The 22493-nt window shown below is 46.1% G+C and overlaps 2 protein-coding genes across 19 annotated transcripts; both read left to right on the forward strand.

The window, feature by feature from the left end:
* The first annotated feature begins 8695 nt into the window (after window positions 1–8695).
* LOC119269883 (thioredoxin domain-containing protein 9 homolog) lies at window positions 8696–12245 on the forward strand. Its single transcript, XM_037551804.1, has 4 exons — window positions 8696–8839; window positions 8925–9197; window positions 11577–11735; window positions 11826–12245. The coding sequence occupies exons 1-4, from the start codon at window positions 8819–8821 to the stop codon at window positions 12003–12005; spliced, it is 633 nt and encodes a 210-aa protein (XP_037407701.1). The 5' UTR covers window positions 8696–8818; the 3' UTR covers window positions 12006–12245.
* Window positions 12246–17286: 5041 nt separating this feature from the next.
* LOC119269884 lies at window positions 17287–21537 on the forward strand. 18 transcript variants are annotated; one of them, XM_037551808.1, is made up of 7 exons: window positions 17288–17751; window positions 18154–18197; window positions 18374–18413; window positions 18524–18741; window positions 19287–19481; window positions 19803–19924; window positions 20692–20981. In XM_037551808.1, the coding sequence occupies exons 2-7, from the start codon at window positions 18168–18170 to the stop codon at window positions 20750–20752; spliced, it is 666 nt and encodes a 221-aa protein (XP_037407705.1). In that variant the 5' UTR covers window positions 17288–17751; window positions 18154–18167; the 3' UTR covers window positions 20753–20981. The 18 variants fall into 18 exon arrangements, 7 of the variants coding, with proteins under 7 accessions (XP_037407704.1, XP_037407705.1, XP_037407702.1 ...); XR_005133811.1 differs by lacking the exon at window positions 20692–20981 and adding an exon at window positions 20998–21537 and having other exon boundaries at window positions 17301–17751; window positions 18154–18284; window positions 18495–18741; window positions 19287–19322; XR_005133815.1 differs by lacking the exon at window positions 20692–20981 and adding an exon at window positions 20998–21537 and having other exon boundaries at window positions 17301–17751; window positions 18154–18284; window positions 19287–19322.
* Window positions 21538–22493: the final 956 nt, after the last annotated feature.

Here is a 22493-nt window from a genome sequence, read left to right on the forward strand (position 1 = left end):
GAATCCCCGCGCACCTCTAGGCGTTGAATGCCCATGGATACTGCCATCCAGAGACCATGTAAAAGGGCCTCATATTCGGCTGCATTGTTGGAGTCCGTGTACATAATCTGGAGTACATATTGAACTGTGTCTCCTGTGGGGGACGTCAAAACGACGCCGGCCCCTAGTCCGGCCAACATTTTGGAGCCGTCGAAGTGCATGATCTAGTTTGAATATGTGCCGTACTCTTTAGGGAGTTCGGCCTCCGTCCATTCTGCGACGAAGTCGGCCAAAACTTGCGACTTGATAGCTCGCCGTGGCCTATAAGTTATGTCGAACGGGAGGAGCTCGATGGCCCATTTTGCAATCCGGCCCGTTGCGTCACGGTTGTTTATAATATCCTTGAGTGGTACTTCCGATGCTACTGTGATTGAACACTCTTGAAAGTAGTGTCGTAGCTTCTGAGATGCCATGAATACCGCATATGCAATCTTTTGATAATGTGGGTACCGTGATTTGCATGGGGTGAGAACCATGGACACAAAGTAAACCGGCTTTTGAAGGGGGAATTTGTGTCTGTCCGTTTCCCGCTCGACGACGAGTACTGCGCTGACAACTTGATGGGTTGCTGCAATGTACAATAGCATTGGTTCGCCGATGTTTGGCGCGGCCAGGACAGGGTTTGTGGCCAATATGGCTTTTATTTCCTCGAGTCCGGCCGTGGCGGCATCCGTCCACTCGAAGTGTTCGGTGCGCCGAAGGAGGCGGTAGAGGGGTAGCGCCTTTTCTCGCAAACGGGAGATAAAGCGACTTAGAGTCGCCACGCATCCGGTTAATTTTTGTATTTGTTTGAGGTCCTTTGGGATATCCAATTGTGACAAAGCTCGGATCTTGGCTGGATTTGCTTCGATTCCTCTACCGGATACAATGCAGCCCAAGAGCTTTCCGGCTGGAACGCCGAAAACGCATTTTTCCAGATTTAGCTTGATGTCATATGCTCGGAGGTTGTCAAATGTAAGCCTCAAGTCGTCTACTAGAGATTCGACATGTCTTGTTTTTACGACCACATCATCCATGTATGCCTCTACTGTTTTGCCGATCTGGTTAGCCAAACATGTCTGAATCATGCGCTGATATGTTGCGCCGGCGTTTTTGAGCCCGAAAGGCATTGTGTTGAAGCAGAATGGGCCATATGGGGTGATGAATGCCGTTGCGGCTTGGTCTGACTCGGCCATCTTGATTTGATGGTAACCAGAGTATGCATCGAGGAAGCACAACGAATCGTGTCCTGCAGTGGCATTGATAATTTGATCGATGCGGGGGAGGGGGAAGGGATCCTTTGGGCAAGCCTTGTTAAGGTCTTTGAAGTCAACGCACAGGCGCTAGGATTTGTCCTTCTTTGGTACCATCACTAAGTTTGCTAGCCAGTCCGGATGTTTTATGTCTCTGATGAATCCGGCCTCCAATAGTTTGGCTAGCTCCTCTCCCATTGCCTGTCTCTTGGGCTCAGAGAAACGCCGAAGGGCTTGTTTGACAGGTTTGAATCCTTTTAGGATATTTAAGCTGTGTTCGGCCAGCCTGCGTGGGATTCCTGGCATGTCTGAAGGGTGCCAGGCAAAAAATGTCCCAGTTCTCCCGTAGGAATTCTCGCAGTGCGGCGTCTACATCGGGGTTTAATCGTGCCCCGATGGAAGCTGTTTTATTGGGGTCCATTGGATGGACCTGGAATTTGACTATTTCATCCGCTGGTTTAAAGGAGGTGGACTTGGATCTTTTGTCGAGTATCACATCGTCCCTGTTTACCGTGGAGCGCAGCGTAGTCAGTTCCTCAGCTGCTAGGGCTTCGGACAGTGCCTCAAGGGCCAATGCGGCTGTCTTGTTTTCGGCGCGGAGTCCTATGTCTGGATCACTAGCGAGAGTGATGATTCCGTTCGGCCCGGGCATCTTGGGCTTCATGTACCCGTAATGGGGTATTGCTTGGAAGATTGTAAACGCTTCCCGCCCCAGCAGGGCGTGGTATCCGCTACTGAACGGGGCCACTTGGGATGTGACCTCTTCAGACCTATAATTATCCGGCGTGCCGAACACCACATCTAGTGTGATTTTTCCTGCACATCGCGCTTCCCGACTAGGGATTATTCCTCTAAAGGTTGTGCTACTTCGCTCAATGCAGTTCCGGTCTATTTCCATTTTTTTGAAGGGTTTCCTCATAAATGAGGTTCAATCCGCTGCCTTCGTCCATGAGTACCTTGGTGAGGCGAAAGCCGTCCACTATAGGACTGAGTACCAATGCGGCTGGTGCTCGAGCTGTTCAAAATTTAGGTTCATCGCTGGCATTAAAAGTAATAGCCGTGTCACTCCATGGGTTTATTGTTGCTACTTGATAGACTTCGGCGAGGCTGCGGAGTGTTCTTTTTCGCATATTATTTGATGCGAAAGTCTCGAAGACTGTTAAGACTGTACTGGAGTCCCTGAGGTGGCTTTCTGCGGCCTCTGGAATTAGGAGATCTTCGCCCCTTTTGGCCACCTGCCAGAGTACCCAACATGCTCTAAGGCTATGAGTTGGAGTGGCGTCCTCTGTACTATGAATTTTACAGGGTCCATTAAGCCATCCCTCCAGTACGGTTCCATGCCCTGTAGAGGGTTTTGGCTTTTTGGTTTTTAACCCGGGTGTCTGATGATGATGCACCCTTTTATTTCGGACGAGGTTTCTATTCAGGGCTGGATTGTCCCAAAATTTAGTTTCGGTTTTCCGGGCGCTTTCCATCGCACAGTACTTTTGTACTATGGACGCCAAGTCAGCGAAGTGTGTAAGATCACGACGACCTGTGGCGTTGAGGATTCCCTTGTCCATGCAATTATTGCAAAAGATTGAGATTGCGTCTTCCTCGCGGCAGTCCTTTATCCTGTTCATGACCAGGAGGAACCTTGCCCAGTAATGATGTACTGTTTCTTCGGGCTTTTGCCTGATTTGGGATAGATCGCTTATGTTCGGGTGGGTGGGTGGAATTAAATCTGGAACTTCACCCAATCTAAGACTCAGAGGCCAAGGAGTTTCCGAACTCTGAAGTTTGGATTCCTGGATGTTGTCCAGTGAATCTAGCCCGTTGCCTGATTCTAAGTTCAGGTCTTGAGTTACATCCTCCCCTCTGCGGGTATCCGGCTTGGAGGGATCGGGAATACAGACGTAGCTAGTCCTTAAGATAGATGAAGAGTTGTCGCACTGTGCCTCTACCACGGCAACGTGATGGGTGACTTGGGGAGAATTAATTTCTCTTAGATCGAGTTTAAACCCAACCTGGTCATAATCCGTAGTGACCCCCAAGGCGGCGATGCGATCCAAGAGCTCGTTTACGAAAGAGAGCTCCATTGGATCTAACTGCTCGACGAGTTCCGAGTTGACGTGAAGATTGCTTTTGATGACCCGAGAGGTCACCGTCGGTGCAACGGCCGAACAGGCGGTCATGAGAAAACTGCCTAGCTGGAGAGTTTGACCGACAGCCAAGGCTCCCTTAGTAACGGCGCCGTCTTTAAAGACGGGAAGAGGCATCCTTCCTGATTACGACGGCACAGAGGAACTCTCAATGAAAGCACTAATGTCGGTGTCAAAACCGGCGGATCTCGGGTAGGGGGTCCCGAACTGTGCGTCTAGGCCAGATGGTAACAGGAGGCAAGGAACACGATATTTTACCCAGGTTCGGGCCCTCTTGATGGAGGTAAAACCCTACGTCCTGCTTGATTAATATTGATGATATGGGTAGTACAAGAGTAGATCTACCACGAGATCGAGGCGGCTAAACCCTAGAAGCTAGCCTATGGTATGATTGTTGTATGATGAAGTTGTCCTACGGACTAAAACCCTCCGGTTTATATAGACACCGGAGAGGGTTAGGGTTACACAAAGTCGGTTACAATGGTAGGAGATCCAAATATCCGCATCGCCAAGCTTGCCTTCCACGCCAAGGAAAGTCCCATCCGGACACGGGACGAAGTCTTTAATCTTGTATCTTCATAGTCCTGGAGTCTGGCTGAAGGTATAGTCTGGCTACCCGGACACCCCCTAATCCAGGACTCCCTCAGTAGGGCCTTCAAGGCGAACTCAACCTTCACAAACTTCAGGGCGCACCACAACTTGGAAAATCTCAGTAACACATGCCGCCTAGGAATCTTCAATCTCCAAGTGTAACAAGATTGAAAGAGCCTGGGAGAAATTGCTCAAATGGTCAATCACAAAAGAGGGAAAATGTTTGGATCTTCAAATAGCTTAGCTTCCTTCTCAAATATCTCGTCACTCCAATGGAAGTTTTGGGTAGTGACACCCCCCCTCAAAAATCTCTTCTATATCAAGAATCACTCAAATGGAGTTTTTTGGGGAGTGGGGAATTACTTGGGTGCTCAAATATGAAATCACTCAAATCGAGTTTTTTGAGGAGAGGGAAATTACTTAGGTGCTTAAATATGAAAATAACCTCAAAGAGGTACTCAGTATATATGACTATAAGCCTCAGGCAATTCAATCTCCCTTATTCCCGGATAGTCAGTCGAGTTAATACATCCATAACCTCGGAAAGAAGTATGCATCTAGATGGTTTGTTCATTCTAGGATAATCCGCCCTGGCTTCGAGAAGGTATGGACATACCAACTAGGCCCATCGACAAGCACAATCAACCTCTGGATAGTCCGGACATCATCCTAACCAAGTGAATCCAGATAGGAGGCCAGATACAAAACCACACACTACAAGCCTAGTGCTCATCTTTATTGCTCATGTGGTGGTGATTCACGTGTCATGTCCTTGTTGAATGCATTACTTCAGATTCTGCTTAGGCGTGCTTTTTGGGGGTAAGAACTCAAGATTTGACATGCATCGATTGGATCCCGCGATGGTAGCCCTTGAGCGTTGTTGCCTTCTTGAAGGCGTTTTCAGAGAAAACTTGTCATAGCTCGTATGTTGTAAGGACGATGAATGTCGTTGCTGGTCTGTCGCAAGTCGTCGGCTGTGTCGGCAATGTCTAAGTTAGGTCTTGATATTTTGTTGTTGTAAAAGTTGGGTGCAGTTGATATCATTTCTCCCTCAAATCTTCCTAAAACCATTTCAATTTTCTTGAGATTCAAGTAAGCCTGACAAAGGGCCCGGAGTAGCATCTCTACTCCTAATGGAGCAGTTGGTGAATAGTCTCGATGGTTTATTTTCGCTGGGTTTTTTCGTCTCTCCTCCCACCCCCTCCCACCCTGGTCCATCGGTTTATTTTTCTCTCCACTCTTTATTACAACCAGAACTTTCCTAACGTATAACAAATCACGGATCTAACTTCCTTAAATTATGCAAATCAATCGATTCCTTCTATTGTTTCAATTTGTCTTAGGAAACAAATAACAGATTTTTCAGGAAACAAATAATATATTTTAATCTAACTTTCCTAACTTATCTAAATCAATCGATTTCTCTCATTAGTGAAATTTCTTTTAGGAAACAAATAACAGACACGTCACAAACTTTCCTCCCAATAAATAGTTTCTTAACATTTGCAAACTTTCCTAATCAGACACGTCACAAACGGGCAGGTACTGATATCATGTTACCAAACAATAAAACCCCATTTGCATAGAAATTAGTTCAAAAATCCTAACTTTCCTAAATTTTTACCTTTCCTTAATAACAACCAATATTTCCTATGTTTTCCACCTATAGAAGGAAATCACCTCTCCATCGATATTAGCATTTTTTGGAATGAGATCTCCAGGTTATGATTTCTTTTGCGATTCTTTCCAATTGTGACCTCTCCTTCCGCTCCGGCTCCTTCTCGCATAAACACCTCCACCACAGCAGGCTGACGCCACCCCAGACCTCCTGCCTCTCCACACCTTATCCGCCACCTCCTCCTCGTACTCCATTGACAATCCCTCCGCCATGTTTGTCCACGGCAGTGTCGAGGACATGGCGCAGCAGCGTACCAGCGATAGAGCAGTGATAATCCCCAAGTGCAAGGAATCATCATAGCAATTTCCAAAGGTGGAAGTGATAAGTATGGAGTGTCGAACCCACAAGGAGCTAAAGGTAAGATCAATATTCTCTCAAGCCCTATCTGCCACTGATACGACTCTACGTACACCGAACGTTTGCTTCCAACTAGCAACGAGAAATAAAACTATGTTGTGGGTATGAAGAGGATAACTTTGTATGATATCGGAGATATAAAATATAAAAGTAGGTGTTGTTATCATAAAGTTAGAATATATTACTAAATATTATAAATAGCGAGTGTGTAATAATGGTGGATCGGTATGCGGAATTGTCCTAGGCAATCGTTAACAAGACCGGTAATCACTATTGCAGTTTCATATGAGGGAGAGGCATAAGCTAACATACTTTCTCTACTTGGATCATATGCACTTATGATTGGAACTCTAGCAAGCATCCGCAACTACTAAAGATCATTAAGGTAAAACCCAACCATAGCATTAAAGCATCAAGTCCTCTTTATTCCCATACGCAACAACCCCCTTACTCGGGTTTGTGTTCCAGTCACTCACCAACCCACTATAAGCGAATCATGAACGTATTGCAACACCCTACAGCGGGAACCCCTCATGCTTGCGCGACATGGAGGGCATCATAGGACAGTATCAACGTAAAACATACAACTCATACCAATCTAGATTATCAATTAACCCAAAGACAAAAGATATCTACTCAAAACATCATAGGATGGCAACACATCATTGGATCATAATATGTGGCATAAAGCACCATGTTCAAGTAGGGATTACAGCGGGGTGCGGGAGAGTGGACCGTGTAAAAGAGATGAGGGTGATGATGATGATGGTGATGTTGATGAAGACGATCACCGTGGCGATGATTCCCCTCCCGATGGCACTCCGGTGCCACCGAGAGAGAGGACGAGAGGTTCTCCCCCTTGTGCCTCCTCCTCCATGGCCTCCCCCTAGATAGGGAGAGGTTCTCCCTCTGGTCCTTGGCCTTCATGGTGATGATGGCCCCTCCGGGATCCTCCTCCATGCCCTCCGGTGATGACGGCCCCCTCCGGCAGGGTGCTAGAGAGGGCCTAGATTGGTTTTCGGTGGCTACGGAGGTTTCTGGCGGCGGAACTCCTGATCTAGGTTAATTTTCCGAGGTTTCTGTATTTATAGGAATTTTTGGCGTCGGTCTCACGTCAAGGAGGTGCCCGAGGCGTCCACGAGGCAGGACCACACGCCCGGGGGGTGGGCGCGCCCCCCACCCTCGTGGACGCCCCAGGACTCTCCTGACCCAACTCTTTTACTCCGAGGGTCTTCTTTTGGTCCATAAAAAATCATCAAAAATTGGCACGTCAATTGGACTCTGTTTGATATTCCTTTTCTGTAAAACTCAAAAACAAGGAAAAAACAGAAACTGACACTGGGCACTAGGTTAATAGGCTAGTCCCAAAAATCATATAAATTAGCATATAAATGCATATAAAACATCCAAGGTTGATAATATAATAGCATGAATACTTCATAAATTATAGATACGTTGGAGACGTATCATGCAGCGCATAGCAGCAGGAAGCAGCACGCAGCAGGCGAGGCAAGCGGCCGGCGTGGCTGAGGGGGCGGCCGACAGAAGATGGCTGTGACTGGAGGGGCGCGAGGCAGGGGCGCGACTGCGGGGCGAGCGAAGGGATAGGAGGCAGCAGACGGGGCGAGCGCAGCTAGCGAGAGTGTGGCGCGTGGCCAGGGTGTGCGTCGTGCGGGTCACAGTGGTGCGGTGGTTGCGACGAGCCGACGGCAGTGGCGGACGTGATCGACGCGGTGTGGCACAAGCGTGGGCATGGAGAGGGAGTGGCCCCGCGGGCGCGGAAGAAGAGCAGCAGGCTCGGGCATGAGCGCGCATAGGAGCGGGCATGTGCCACGGTGTCAATCCGAGGAGCTCGGTGGCTACCCCTGCAATGGCCATGGCGGACGGCGGTTCTCGGCCATGGCGAAATACCTAACGAGAGCAAACAAGAGGGGAAACAGGGAAAAGTCAAGAGGAGATCACGGCGGTGTCAATAGCGCCCTAGGGGAAGACAGGGGAGCTCGGGGCGGCGCGGATCGAACGACAATGTTACGGTGGCCGAAGGTTGAGGAAGACGGCAGCGACGTCGATGCGGGGGTGCTGGACTTGATCTCATTGGCGTAGACGAAGTAGCGGAGGAGTTCAGAGCTCCTCGACAAGCTCCTAGCCTACAGGGAGAGCAGTGGCTGTGTAGACGGGGTCGGTCATGGTGGCCGTGGCGTCTGATTTCGTCCAGATCGACGGAATCGAGCGAGCGAGAAGGAGAAGTGGATCTCGGAGAGGGCGTCGAGGAGTGAGGCCATGGGGGGCAGGGCGTCACCCATTCCCCTTCTATGCCGGCGAGGTGGTCGGGCGGGAGCTCGGCTCTGCAGCGACACGGCTCGAGGAAATATAAGTTGTTGTGACAAATATAATACACATATTCATATTGTTATGCACTAGCGCGTGTGCATGTGAAATAGATGTATTATGATCCCGTACCCAATAAAATGGATATGTGTGTGTGTTAAAGAGAGGGAGAGCGGAAGAGAGAGTGAGGAAAAGGAAGGGAGAGAGTGTGTGAGAATTTGATAATAAAAAATATCATCAATGTCACTTGATATGTATGTAAATATTAAATATAATATTAACATAATTGATATTGAACTCCTAAAGTTAATGTGGTTCGTTCAGGTTTTTCAATCAGCCGAACTGCGGAAGCAAAACTCCACCCAGTTCCCCTCTTCACTCCACGCCGTGCTCCCTCTCTTTCCCCTCTCCCCGATCTCCGTCTCCGTCTCCGTCCTCCCGCCGCTGCCGCCATGGACGGCGTCATCGGCCAGGTAAACAATCTCCGGCCTGTCGCACTCCGCCTGCTTCCTCATCTCCTTTTCTCTGACTTGCTGCGGCGTGCCCCAACGATCGCAGATCTTGGAGAAGCAGGTCCTGTCGGCCGCGAAGGCGGTCGAGGACAAGCTAGATGAGCAGATCGCCGCGCTCGAGCGGCTCGACCCGGACGACATCGAGGCGCTCCGCGAGCGCCGGATGCTGCAGATGCGCCGCGCGGCCGAGCGCCGGGCCAAGTGGCGCGCCCTGGGGCACGGCGAGTATACGGAGGTCCCCGAGAAAGAGTTCTTCTCCACCGCCAAGGCCAGCGAGCGCATGGTGTGCCACTTCTACCGCGACAACTGGCCGTGCAAGGTGCGCTCCTTTCCTGGCTAACTTCTTTTCATTTCATTCATTCCTGTACAGTACATGTTTAGATCGGATTGTTTAGATGTGGATCTCGTGGTAAATCATCTTCGATTGGCAATGATATTGCTGTGCATTTCGTAGATCAGGATATCTTGAGCTGGGCTAATGCTTTTGTTTCGACCTGGTTCTTTACCCAACCCCTGAAATTGCTGTGGGATCTGCAGTACGAATGTCGGCTGCTCCATTTGTACTGCACAAGCCATGCCCTTTAATTTCCTATTATCAATTTGTTGACTCGCCAACTTAGCACTTCTCACTCCTTCCAAGTTCCAACTTAAGTTACTTGCCATTTATGAGTTAAATGGAACTTGAATAATTGTTTGGCCGGCCCACTCTCAAATGCTTGGTGTCTGATTATTATTTATGGAGTCCAACATCCTTGTGTTTGCGAAAATGCGTGAGGGCTGCTGTCCTAGAGGTGAAGTCCATACTTGTTGGACGAATTTTATCTATTAAGTGGACCTGCAAGTGCCATTACGTACTAGTTCTATTCACGTTTAGATTTAGATGTCCTTTTGGGATTTGGCACAAGAACTAAGCAGAGAGTTGAAAATACACTACCAACCCTCAACAAAGTCCATATACCAAGCAACCCCTCAACAAAGTCCAGACTAACATGGTACCAAGCAAAGTCTGGAACATGGAGAGGTTGTAGTAGTCCAGGGTACTTAGAGTGCTCTTGTTTATCGATTTGACAAGTGGGACATTGTTTGATGAAATCAAGAATGTCTTGTTTCATACAAGACCAACGGAAAAGGAGCCTAATCCTTTGGTATGTAGCTCTACAGCCTGAATGCCCACACAACTCTAAATTATGTAGTGCAGAGATTAATTTGTTTCTGAGTGCACTGTGGCTCTGTTTTATATGTGAGCATCCTTGCTTGAAAGTATAATTGGGAAGGTAGTGGTCAGCTGGTGATCAGATCTTTGCATCTCAGATCCTGGTTGTAGCTAGCAACCACTTCAGCAATCCAAGCTGCTTTTGCAGTACTAGCAAATAGAGTGCAATTTGTGCTGAACTCTAGAGAGAGTGCTGGTTACTCTGTTTTGTTGCATTTATTTTATATTTAATGGTATAATTATAGCCCAGTAATTTGACCAATAGCTTGTGTAGAATGCCCTCTCTCAGTTTCTGCTCTTGGATGTACTTGCGACTCTGTTGAACTGTTCTGGTGATCAAGGAAGAAGTAGCAAAATAGTGTTTCCATTTTTGTTAATGCTTCAATGATGGCCATTGCCTCTTTATAACAAGTGGAGAGAGCAGATGCCCTAGGAACAATTGTTTTGCTGAAAAAAGAGATATGCCTGCCACCATGCATGAGACTGCACGAATACCATAAGCACATGTCTCTGCATCTACTATAAATTGTTTTGTAAAGTCAGGCAGGACTAACACATGTGCTTGAGTCATTTTATGTTGAGTGTTGAATGCATCTTGCTGTTGAAAATTGCCCTTTTCAGGACTGTGAAAAGAGGTTTGCATTCTGGATGAATCTCCTATGTTAACCAGGGAGGCTTAAAAAACTTATGAGCTGAGTAATATTTTTTGGGGGTGGCCAATTGATAATTGCTTCAAAATATCAATGGATCAGTAACAGCTCTGTCTCCAGAGAGAGATTTAGGGGGATTTGGGAGGGATTTGCAATGATTCACTCTTGGCTTTGTGCATATCCAGAGCGTGTCCACTTGTGCTTGTGTTTAGAAGTCAAAACTCAGCCCTGACTTCATCTCAGAATTATTTGAGTCCTTGAAGAATTTTCCTTCTAGAAGCAGCTATTGGTGGGATGCTATGCTGGAAAGTTGAACTTAACTTGATCATCTCGCAACATGAAGAGTGCTGGAGGTGCCAAGATACAGCTTGGTGAAATTTTTAGGTTTTTTTTTTTACGATTTTTTAAAATAGGGTTTGGACAAAGTTCACTTTTGTTGGTTTCTTTTTTATAATTTTAGTTCAAGAATTTTGAACAAAACAAGTGGCTGGTTTGAACACTAGAGATCAAGGATATGGCAATGAAGGTTGGATTAAATTTCGAGAATTTTTGAAAGAAAAATATATGTGAGACGTTGTCATGTAGATTGTTTGAGAATTTTGGTTCATGTCAATTTTTGAACATAAGCTTGAACCATTTCTTCTTCTTCTTGAATGCACATCTAAGTGTGCCATTGTGACTCAGAAGAACGCTGTGACGGTGCTGCAAGTATTTGTTCCTATTTAGTGCCTTTATGTTGTTTTTGTCATGTGGCGCTGATGATAGCAGTGTTATTTAGCTGAAATTTGCATTGTCCAAAAGTATTTTCTTACATCTCTCCTCTATTGGGTTGCAGGTTATGGACAAACACATGTCGATTCTCGCTAAACAGCATGTAGAAACACGGTTTATCAAAGTCCATGCTGAAAAGGCTCCCTTTCTGACCGAAAAACTAAGGGTTGTTGTGCTCCCAACTCTTGCCCTAGTGAAGAATGCCAAGGTTGAGGATTATGTGGTAAGACTGCTCTTAACAGTTTGTTCTTCAGCTGTGTGAAAAATCAAAAATGTCATCAGGCGTGTGTAACTATTATTCTGCTACTACCAGGTTGGATTTGATGAGCTGGGTGGTAAAGATGACTTCAGCACTGAGGATCTGGAGGAACGCATTGCCAAAGCTCAAGTGATCTTCCTCGACGGAGAGGGGCCTGCAAATCCTTCCAAGCAAGCTGCTGCCAGCAAGCGAAGCGTTCGACAATCAGATACTGGCAACTCAGACTCAGACTAGTTCTGTTCCTGTATTGAAGGCGTGTGCGCCAAGGATTTTTATATATAGGATTTATGCCAAGCTGTTATGCTATCCTTACTAGTAATAGGAAAGAAGTTTGTGTGGCGATGGCGATTTGAACCGCAATTGTCACTGTTGTAGATTGCTCTTGTTTTTACCATGCGTCCATACCTGGTTTGGTTTGTTTATTTGAGTGGAAATGTTTTTCGTTGCTAGCAGGACTTTTCTCGCTCCATGCAATTGCCAGAAAATCGATGAATTTCTAGACAAGCAGATCAAATGATACCCTGATACGCACTATTGCTTGCGGATGGAAGTTATGACAAGTTACAAATCTGAAAAGCCCTCTAACTATGTGCTCTTGTAGAATGTCACATTGCTTATATGTACTGTATAACGAGTTTGCCTGGGCACAGGCTGTATAGTATACATCAATAAATTCTGTACAACAATGCTGCATCTACTGGTGGACAGCATTCCCTTCGCCACATGAAGAAGTGACATTTCCGTATGTGGTCTTTAAATATATTTTTGATCACTTGTTCCATTGCAACATACACATATAAACAACAAAAATTACAAAATTATAATACTACAATGCTAAAAAGAACACTTCTCAAGGCTTATTCATGCATATGATTTTAAGTTGAATATTTGAAATGATATTGATGGTCAAAGACTTGTGACACTTCCCAAATGTCACTTTTTATGTGTGGAGGGAGTATGATGCTTTAGATTACATCGGTTGAATGATGTTGCACAAGAGGAAAAGAACTTTAAGGATCTCTTTGGTATGTGCGTTGTTATTTGGACCTGAACTACAACATTGTTAGTTATCCGTCTGTAAGAAAGTTTTCCCTAATGCTCTTTGGTTGGCGTCATAACACGTGTTGAGACTGGAATATCTAGGTATGGAGGGAGTACAATGCTAAAAAAACACTTCTCAAGGTTTATTCATGCATATGATTTCGAAGTTGAATATTTAAAACGATATCGATGGCCACGACTCGAGACATTCCCCAAATGTCACTTTTGTGTGTGTGCGGAGGGAGTACGATGCTTGAGATTACATTGGTTGAATGATCTTGCAAAAATAACTTCCATGATCTCTTTGGTATGTGCTGTTATTTGGACCCGAACTATAACAAAGTTTAGTTTCAACACTAATAGTTATCCGTCTGTAAGAAAGTTTTCCCTACTGCTCTCTAGCTGGTTGTTATTTGGACCCGGACTATAACAAAGTTAGTTTCAACACTAATAGTTATCCGTCTGTAAGAAAGTTTTCCCTACTGCTCTCTAGCTGGTGTCATAACTGATCTCCGGTGGCTTTAGCTTCACTGATGGTCTCACTACTCATTACTGATGACCTGGTAGTCATCGCTCATGAATGGAGAAGTCGGGAAATACCAAACTGGTGGCCTTTTTGGATACCGTAGTCTATGTGTGAATTCCTAGATTAAGTCAGCACAGACGACGCCGTCATCGTAGTTGATGAGAACATCTCCCCTCCCATGCAAGCAACAGGTCTAGGACTTGAACCCCTCCTAACCATCCAACCATAGTCTATAGGCATAACTTTTGTTTCAGACTTTTTATATTTGTAGGTTGGTTCGGCCGGGCTTTTGTATGTAGTTTCATATTTATATGGAGCCGAGGAGAGTCCCCTGGTTTTTAATATTAAAAAATGACTTGCGAGCTATGACGTACTCCCTCCGTTCTAAAATATAAGTCTTTTTAGTGATTTCACTATAAACTAAGGTGGTGTTTGGTTCTCTAGTCCTAGGACTTTTTCTAGTCCCAACTAAAAAGTCCCTAGTTCCTAAAAAGTCTCTCCCTTTTTGTTTTCAGAGACTAAAAAATCCCTAGTCCCTTCCTAGAGATTATTAAATGACCATGTTGCCTCTAATATATAGAAAAATAACAATCAAACAACACCATGAGATGGCGAACCAATGGGTGCATGAAGGTGCATTGTTGGAAAAGTCTCCAAAAGACTCTTCTTGAGAGTCTTTTTCATTTAGTCCCAAATGTCTAGTTTAGTTCCTAAAAAGTCCCTCCCATTTGATAAAAAAGTCTCTAAGAGGGACTTTTTCTAGTCCCTACACAAAAAGTCCCTGAAAACAAACACCCCCTAAATACGAATGTACTATATAGACATATTTTAGATTGTAGATTTATTTATTTTGCTTCGTATGTAGTCCACAGTGGAATCTCTAAAAAGACTTATATTTAGAAACAGAGTGAGTATATTTGATGGACCTGTGACGTCTAAACAACGCGTGTGTTTACTCCTGCCATGGAATTTCGCACCGTATATGTGTGGTGTGAAGCACGATTCGAAGGTCAAGACTCAAGACAAGACTTCAGGCGCTGCGTGCTTGCGTGGCGCCACATCCACATGTCGTGTGGAACACCGCCAAACACACCCGCGTGGTTGCATGCCATGTACGACTAATTTTGCACGGAGAAGGAACGAAATAAAGGTCTGCGCGCACGGCCGGTGAGCGCGGCGCTGGCTTGTCAACCCGTCCGAGCTCCGGCTGCTCCGCGAGTTCATTCCTCGGACTTCCGAACAGCACGGCGGCACCCACACGAGCTTCAGGTTTCAAAGAAGAACCAAAAGGTGGCCGGCGCCGGTGCGCCTCCCACACCAGATCCCTTGCTGTCATGTCCATTTCCTCTGTTCCAGCACGAGCACAGCAGAGTCGGGCACCGGCACGCACCGTCCGTCCGTCCGTCCAAGCCTTGTTGACCGTTTCTTCCACGCGCCGCAGCAGAAGGGACGGTCAGCCTTCCAGTCCAGCACGAGAATTTCCAACCTTGTTGGCTGCCAAGAACGGGGCACACGGACACGGTGTACCGGCCAACTGCACCCCACCAGATTCTTCTCCCCATATAGGGAAAAGTCTGAATAAAACCTCGAGCTCATAGTTCCCGTCCAAATCAGACCCTTACCTTTTAATCCCTGAAATCAGTACCCCGTACTCATCAATCCCAGTCAACCCTAACCTTGCAAAATTCTAGACTAGTTTGGTGCACTAGGAAAACGCAATCCCCACCGGGATCATCCTCTTCTCTCACTAACTTGGTGGAGCTACAGTCAGATCCATCAATCTGCATCTGCATGACGCACGCACACACAATGAAACGACGTGGCAGCTCGGTGATGTTGGTGCCGTGTGCAGCTCCGGGAGTGGTTGTGCGACGGCAGACGAGGGGCTTGCCGGCCGGCCAGTGGCGTGCAGCCCTGGGAAACATCTTTACCTAGCTGAATGAGCGCACGAGAGCTTGCAGAGCGCAGCTTCACGGAGAGGAAATGAGGAAGACGACAACAATGGCGGTGGTGCTTGATCGAGCGAGTGTGGCTGGTGTCGTCGCAGTAGCTAGCCCGACATGCTAACGACGATGGTGGATGGAGCACGGGAAACACGAGATCCACATGGACATCACCGTCCGTACCGTACGCACGCGTCCAGGCTAGGCAGAGTGTCCCCGCGGGGCGTGAGTGTTCCGCCGAGTTGTGCTACTCCAGAAGCCCAGATCAACCAAGCATCCAGGATAGTAGTTTGCTGCATGTGGAAAGCTAGCTAGCCTCAATGATCCATCAGGTGCTTTCTCTACACTTGCGTACGTGCATCTTCAAGTTTGACCAATCGATCGACCATGCTTCAGTTCAGTAGTTAGGATCTTGGGGCAGACCATGACAAAGCCTAGGAAGTTGAGCGCGGGCCGGCGGCCTAGGCGCTCCACAGCGCCAATGAGGCGACGCCACACACGACGGCAACCACCTCCGGTGTCTAGTACGATCAAAGCTCCCAGACCTCTCCCTGCCCCTTCAATTCTGGCTGGCCATCTCGCATCTTTTTCTTATCGCAGACGTTTCAACAAAGGAGAGAACGACAGGGAGGACGAGGTAGAGGAGAGGGATGGATATGACATGCGGACCTAGTATTGTCGGTGAGAGTAGCAGGTGAACCTAGTTGGGATTGCCTTTTTCCCGGTGTGCCAAACAGGTTGAAGGTCGATATTAACCGGGATCGACAAGTATGGGGTGCCGATTTCAGGGATTAGAAGGTGAGGGTTCAATTTCGATAGGGCGTACGAGTTCAAGGTTTTTTTCAGACTTTACTCCCCCATATATACACACATCAGACGACTCACACAAGTGGTGGACTAGCACCAGCACCAGACTGCAATCTCCACACCCAGAACCAGGCGATTCCGGGAGACACCTGCGTGCATGCGTGCTCCGTAAGTCCGTAGAGTTTTCAGAGGATCGAGATCTCAGGGCACGTCCTTTGCTTCTTGGAAGCCATGGACGCCCACCGTAACCGCATCTTCTTCTTCGTCGTCGTCGTTGCTGCCGCTGCGATGTTCACCATGAGCTTCGTGGGGTGTGCCGACGCCGTGAGGCCCATGCCATCGAGCCCGGCGTCCTCCACCACGGCGTCCGCGCTGGTGTCGTCGTTGATGGAGATGCTACCCATGGGGCCCAGCGGAGGAGGCGCGGGGCACTGATCCGCTCAAGTTGATCGCTAGCGAGAAGCGTAGTTTAGAGGTCTACAAAGTGTATGAACGATTTCCAATTTTTAGGACCTATTTAACACACTTGAAATACTTTTAGTAGCTTTAGTGTAATTTACTCTTTAGAATACATATGATCTTTGAGGAACTCACATTTCACAAACACTCGTCATCGGAGATAATAAGCTTGATACGCATATGCTCAATAAATAACTTCCCTGGATTTGGAAGCAAAAGGCCACGATGTGTCTCCAATGTCTAGCCATATCCCACCACTTTTCATCTCCTTGTCCAACTAGCAGGAAGGGGAATGGCCACAAGAATCGAGAAGCATTAGGCCTCCTTTGGTTTGGAGGAATTTCATAGGAATTCTAGAGGATATGATTCTTATAGGATTTTTTTTATTTAAAGCTCTTTGGTTCATAGGAATAGATTCCTACTCCTACATAGGATTGGTTCCTATTCTTTACATTTCATAGGAAAATAAAAATTAGCCTAGACTCAATGAAAAAATTCCTTTAGTGTCAACCAAATGACATCTCGTTTCCTATTCCTACTCATAGGATTTGAGATACATGTCATCTCATTTCCTATAAAATTTCTATTTCTGCGATAGTCCTATTCTTAACGTGTGCATCAAAAGGGCTCGCTCGCGCATGCCATGTCGGCAGAGGAACACAATGAAAAGAAGAGAGGAAAAACCGAACGCAGCGCGAGATTGGTTGCTAGGCGCGTCGGTCAAGTCGTCGCTTCATCTGGAAGAAAGAGAGAGAACGTGAAAACGCCTTGAACTCCACCCCTTCTCTCCAGTCACACGCAACCTCTCCTTTCCTCTCCAATCTCTCTCGTTTTTCATTCACATCGGCAAGGGTTGCCGCCGCCGCCGCGCTCACGCCCCAAATTTTCTCCCCCCTTCCCCGATCCCGCAGCGGCCGCCTCTGCTGCTCCTGCGCATGGTCGCCGCCGCCTCTGCTGCTCCCGCGCGTGGTCGTCGCGGCCTCTCCTCCCACCTCAGCGTACAACCGCCTCAGCGCCTCTTCCTCTTCATCTCAGAAGACGGCATCGAGTGCGGCCGTCCCGTGCTCTCTTTCCCTCCCAGGTCGACCCAGGAGGAGCTCGAGCGGCAGAGCTGGTCCACGGCGCCGTCGTTGTTGGCAGGAGCGTGAGCGCAGACACAGTCGGCTCCCTCCGGCTTTCGTGTCGCCGTCCATCAACCCGTGAGGTCAGTCCCTGCGTCCTCGCCTCAATCCTCTCTCGCTGTCACGGATGCCTTCTCCTCCGTCCTCTCAATGTTTTGCGATGAACTGGCTGAAAAATGCCTGCATGTCACAGCAGACCCGTACCGAAAGCATGTGTGTGGTACTGGTATGTGCCTGCACAGGACCTCCAAATTTGATTTAAGTATCAGTAATACTGATTAGAGTTTACATGAGAAAATACACTTATTTACTGTTGGGAATCTACTTCACGCTGTCAGGCACCTTCCTCCTTTCTCTCCTCTACAGATTGATACGACTGTATATGTATACGTTTTACTGTCAATTAATCTCCCCCACCTTTTACACTTTTTAATGCATAATGAATTTTGTGGTGTTGTTCTTTATAATAAAAACAATCTTCGCAGGAAGAGATATATCGATGGCCAAGAACTCCTGGAGCACCCGCTCGGTTCATCTCATGTTCTCATGCTCTCCTTTTTCTTCTGATCTTATGGAAGTTGTGCTATGATCATATATCATCTTCTACTCTGTACATGTTTGTTCGAATTCATGAGGTTGCAAGAATTAAGAAAATTACAACACCAATTCTATTGTACTAATCAATGCGCTTATGCTACTATGCAGGTATATTCGCAGGTTAGTTGCATGGATAAGGCCTTCCCAAGTAAGTTTTGCCTTGAAAGTTAGATACCACTTCATGTTGTAAAGCAGACAAAATGTTAATGATCTGAGATTAACACTCCAGCCGGGCACGCCCAAGAACGCCTCCTGCAGGAGGGCGCCGCCGCCGTCCCGACCAGCACTCCCCCGCCGTCCTACCACGCCCGGACCGCCACGGCAGGTTGGGCCGCAGGAGCAAGGGAGATGGTCGATGGGGAGACGGCCCCGCCTCTGATGCAGCTGGAGACGCTGCTGGCGCTCGGCCTGGACCAGCGCATGGCGGAGAACGCGCTGGTCAACAGCAAAGTCACCTAGCCTCCGTCATAGCCAAGGTAAACAACATATCCTATCCTTACACTTGTAGCCTTCATGGTATGTTCACGTAACTCTATTTTGCTTGCACATTATTTTGCCCTGCACATTGTTTTGCCCATAGTGAAAATTTGCTTGAACAACTCATAGTAATTTAATTTTCCTATTCATAAGGAAATATCGTACTCATATTATCTGTGCGATTGATGTGATTGTATTTGCATCTTGATATGTTATACTAAACCTACAGTATGAACTCTGAACTCTGCTTTCCAACTTCATCAAATGTCCCCATCGTGTTCTACAGAAAGGACAAGGAAAAGCCGAATTGGTTTGTTGATTCATACGCATTATACCACACATGTTCAGTCCAGTTCAGTTCAGTTGGGTGTGAAATTTATGCTCAAATTTCTGCAACTCTGTAGTTCAGTTGTACGAATAGTGGAGTAGTGTGTTATTGATGCGTGTTGCAGTGAGCAGACAAAGGAGGTGTTGTTCCTTATGAATCATATCGCAAATGCAATCACAGAGCTGTGATTCGGAACTTTATTGTTGTTGTTTGCAGAACCAGGGCAAATATGGGAGCTCCATCAAGGCTTTGGTGAGCACACTGTGTCCTTGCTCAGCCTCTCTCGTGTTGATTGGGCATCTTGGAATTTTATTTTGGCAACTTGGCCAACTGGTCTTCCAACAATCAGCAGTAGCAGGTCCAGTGCCTGATAACAGAACAAGCGATTGCGATCGTTTCTATCTCCCACTGGTATACATGTCTTTAATTCATAGTTTATTATACAGAGTTGGCTTTACTTAATTTTAAAAAAAATTCTCCATGAACTATGAATAGTTTCCTACTAGAATATTGGGAAAATTGAAATGAGTGGTGGTTATTCGCTTACCTGTGGAAGAACAGAAGAAAGGGCGCAGTAGAAAGAGTTTTGATTTCACATATTGTGTTCCATGCTTCGTAGATATGCTAGCATGGCTGCCTTGCAGATTATGCAAATGTGTAGTTCTCATGTATCGATGCGCTGCAGTTCGTCTGTATTTACCTGCTCAAAGGTCTTTGCTTAAATAATTCTAGGGAGGTCACTTGATCTGGACTCCCTCTTCCTCCACTACAGCGGCCGAAACCTGCAGTTGCTGCCGGCTGAGACCGGCCAGGACGCCGACAACGGATTTGACTCCTACACCAATCTCATCAAGGTAGGGTGGAAATTCCTCTTAACTCTTTTGTGAGTTGTTGCTATCTGATTGTTGTAAGGTTGCCGGCTTAATCAGATGATATCATTTAGGATTAGTCTATTCATGAATTATTACCTGAGATGTTGGTTTGCCTGATGTTAATTCAGATGCCAAATGAGTACGATTTAAGCTCTTTTGCTTAGAATTGACTGACAAGTGAATGAGTTGATCATGCGATCGTAGCAGTTGACTCACTTTGGCAAGATGATCCTAATTACATGCTCAGTGGAATGCCAGAGTTGCATAAATTGTCTTTTACGAATTTAGCATTAGTTCCTTCTGTTGGTAAATGGAACTTCTATATGTTGTTTCATTACTACATAGTATTTGATTATTTTAGACAATTAACTATTGTTAAGCATTTTAAACATGCTGCTGCACTTGTTACCCTGTATTAACTTATTTGATATGTTTTTAGATGTGGATTATGGCTGTGGATCTTGTCGTATTCATCAGGATCATAAGAACAATGTGATTTGTCCATTTATTGATACTTTATGATTTCTTTTGCCCACGGGGGTTTTAAGTTTTGTTCGTCTGTCGGACAGAGGGTTATTAAGCTTTCTATCAGGAAGATACCAGATGGACATCACGTGCTTTCCTGTTTAGCTACGCAAATTACTAAACTTGAATGTCCTTATGTTGTCTTGCAAGAGGAACAACAGAAAATTCCTATTTCACTGATTGTTATAGTTGACAGTCCGGTTTATTTCTCCGATTTGATGTAGGAAATGGATTGGAAGTTTCAGTCTTTCAGTACTGATTTTCTTTCTTCCCTTCATTAGCTGAATTTTCGGTTAGGGAAGGAAGGATAAAATATTGTCCAGAACAACCTAAGTGAGTTTAGTGAATGCTGACCACATTCTTACAATTCATAAGTATATGAAGAAGTGTTTCACACTTTCACTTTGATCCCTTTTTGGGTTACAAGCATACTTACCCAATGTTCATGAAAATGTTAAAGCCTAAAGCACTATCACTCTGCTATCTTTGGCTAATAATTTAATTTTGCTTTTGATCATATATCACTACAGGTTGTTGTTGGAAAGTCAAAAAGCTACACGGGAAGACCTTCGACAATAATTTCAGCCCCAAAGGAACAAAGGTGGCGACACCGTTATCACGGCAAGCAAGCTGGCATTCAGTTCAGCTTCTTGACGCGGTTCGGCATGATGGCGGCGCAGATGAAGGCATTCCTCGACTCCACTGGCGCCTCCGGCAGGAGCAGAGCATCTCCGGCAATCTCGCAGGCGTCTTCTTTGCCACGGGCACCTAGGGCTGGCACGCCATTGTAAAGATGGGTTAAGCGTATGCCTTAGCAGGGACGCGTTGCGTGTTATTTATAGGCACAAGAGATTACAGGGTTTAGGTAGTTAGGTTGTTGTAGGATTGATCTCCAAGTCATAATCTATACAAAGGATAGAGATCAACCTAAACATATCCTAACTACCTGATTACAACACGCACATGCCAACACATATATACGGTTTATATGTACACCGTATACATCCTATAATACATACTTTAACACGCCCCCTCAATCACAACTTTAACAAGTTGAAATTGTTCTTGAATTCTTCCAACTTGCGCCATGACAAGGCTTTAGTAAAACCATCTGCAACCTGATCATTAGTAGGAATAAAACGAATGTCCAATAGCTTCTTGGCTACTCTCTCACGAACAAAATGATAGTCTACTTCAATGTGTTTTGTTCTTGCATGGAACACTGGATTTGCTGACAGATAAGTAGCACCAATATTGTCACACCATAATCGTGCAACAGAGGAATGATTTACACCTAGTTGATTTACACCTAGTTCAGCAAGCAGACTTTGAACCCATATCAACTCAGCCGTGCCATTTGCTAGAGCTTTGTATTCAGCCTCAGTGCTGGATCTAGACACAGTGGCTTGTTTTCGTGCGCTCCAAGATATGAGGTTTGATCCAAAGAAAACAACAAAACCACCAGTTGACCTTCTATCATCAGGACAACCTGCCCAATCTGCATCTGAAAAGGCACTTACCACATTTGAGCTTGACCTTGTGAATTTTAATCCAGTACTCATAGTACCTTTGAGATATCTCAAAATTCTGTTCACTGCAGTCCAATGCTGAAGAGTAGGGGCATGCAAGAACTGACACACCTTGTTGACAGGAAAACATATGTCAGGCCTTGTAAGTGTCAAGTACTGTAAGGCACCTACCACACTTCTATAGTTTGTGGCTGCTTTGGTTCGCAAGGGCTCCCCTTCTTCCTTGGAAAGTTTCTCAGTGGTTGAGAGTGGCATGTTTGAAACTTTACAACTCATCATACCTGACCTTTTTAATATATCAGACACATATTTTTCCTGACTTAAGACTATCCCATCAGTTACCTTTTTCACTTCTATTCCCAAGAAGTAGTGCAAATCGCCAAGGTCTTTAAGTGCAAAGTCTCTCTTGAGATCTTCCAACAATGCACTGACCGCATCTTGTGATGAGCTGGCCACAATAATATCATCAACATATACCAACATAAAGAAGATTATTT

This window comes from Triticum dicoccoides, chromosome 3A (genome assembly GCF_002162155.2).
Source record: "Triticum dicoccoides isolate Atlit2015 ecotype Zavitan chromosome 3A, WEW_v2.0, whole genome shotgun sequence".
Taxonomy (NCBI): domain Eukaryota; kingdom Viridiplantae; phylum Streptophyta; class Magnoliopsida; order Poales; family Poaceae; genus Triticum; species Triticum dicoccoides.

Bases quoted from the DNA above. Each gene is read 5' to 3' on its own strand.
- LOC119269884 (XM_037551805.1), top strand. From the start codon at position 18,254: ATGATCATATATCATCTTCTACTCTGTACATGTTTGTTCGAATTCATG. The intron at 18,414-18,523 runs GTAAGTTTTGCC...CGCCTCCTGCAG, and splicing joins CATGGATAAGGCCTTCCCAA to GAGGGCGCCGCCGCCGTCCC. The intron at 19,482-19,802 runs GTATACATGTCT...AAATAATTCTAG, and splicing joins ATCGTTTCTATCTCCCACTG to GGAGGTCACTTGATCTGGAC.
- LOC119269883 (XM_037551804.1), top strand. From the start codon at position 8,819: ATGGACGGCGTCATCGGCCAG. The intron at 9,198-11,576 runs GTGCGCTCCTTT...ATTGGGTTGCAG, and splicing joins GCGACAACTGGCCGTGCAAG to GTTATGGACAAACACATGTC. The intron at 11,736-11,825 runs GTAAGACTGCTC...TGCTACTACCAG, and splicing joins CCAAGGTTGAGGATTATGTG to GTTGGATTTGATGAGCTGGG.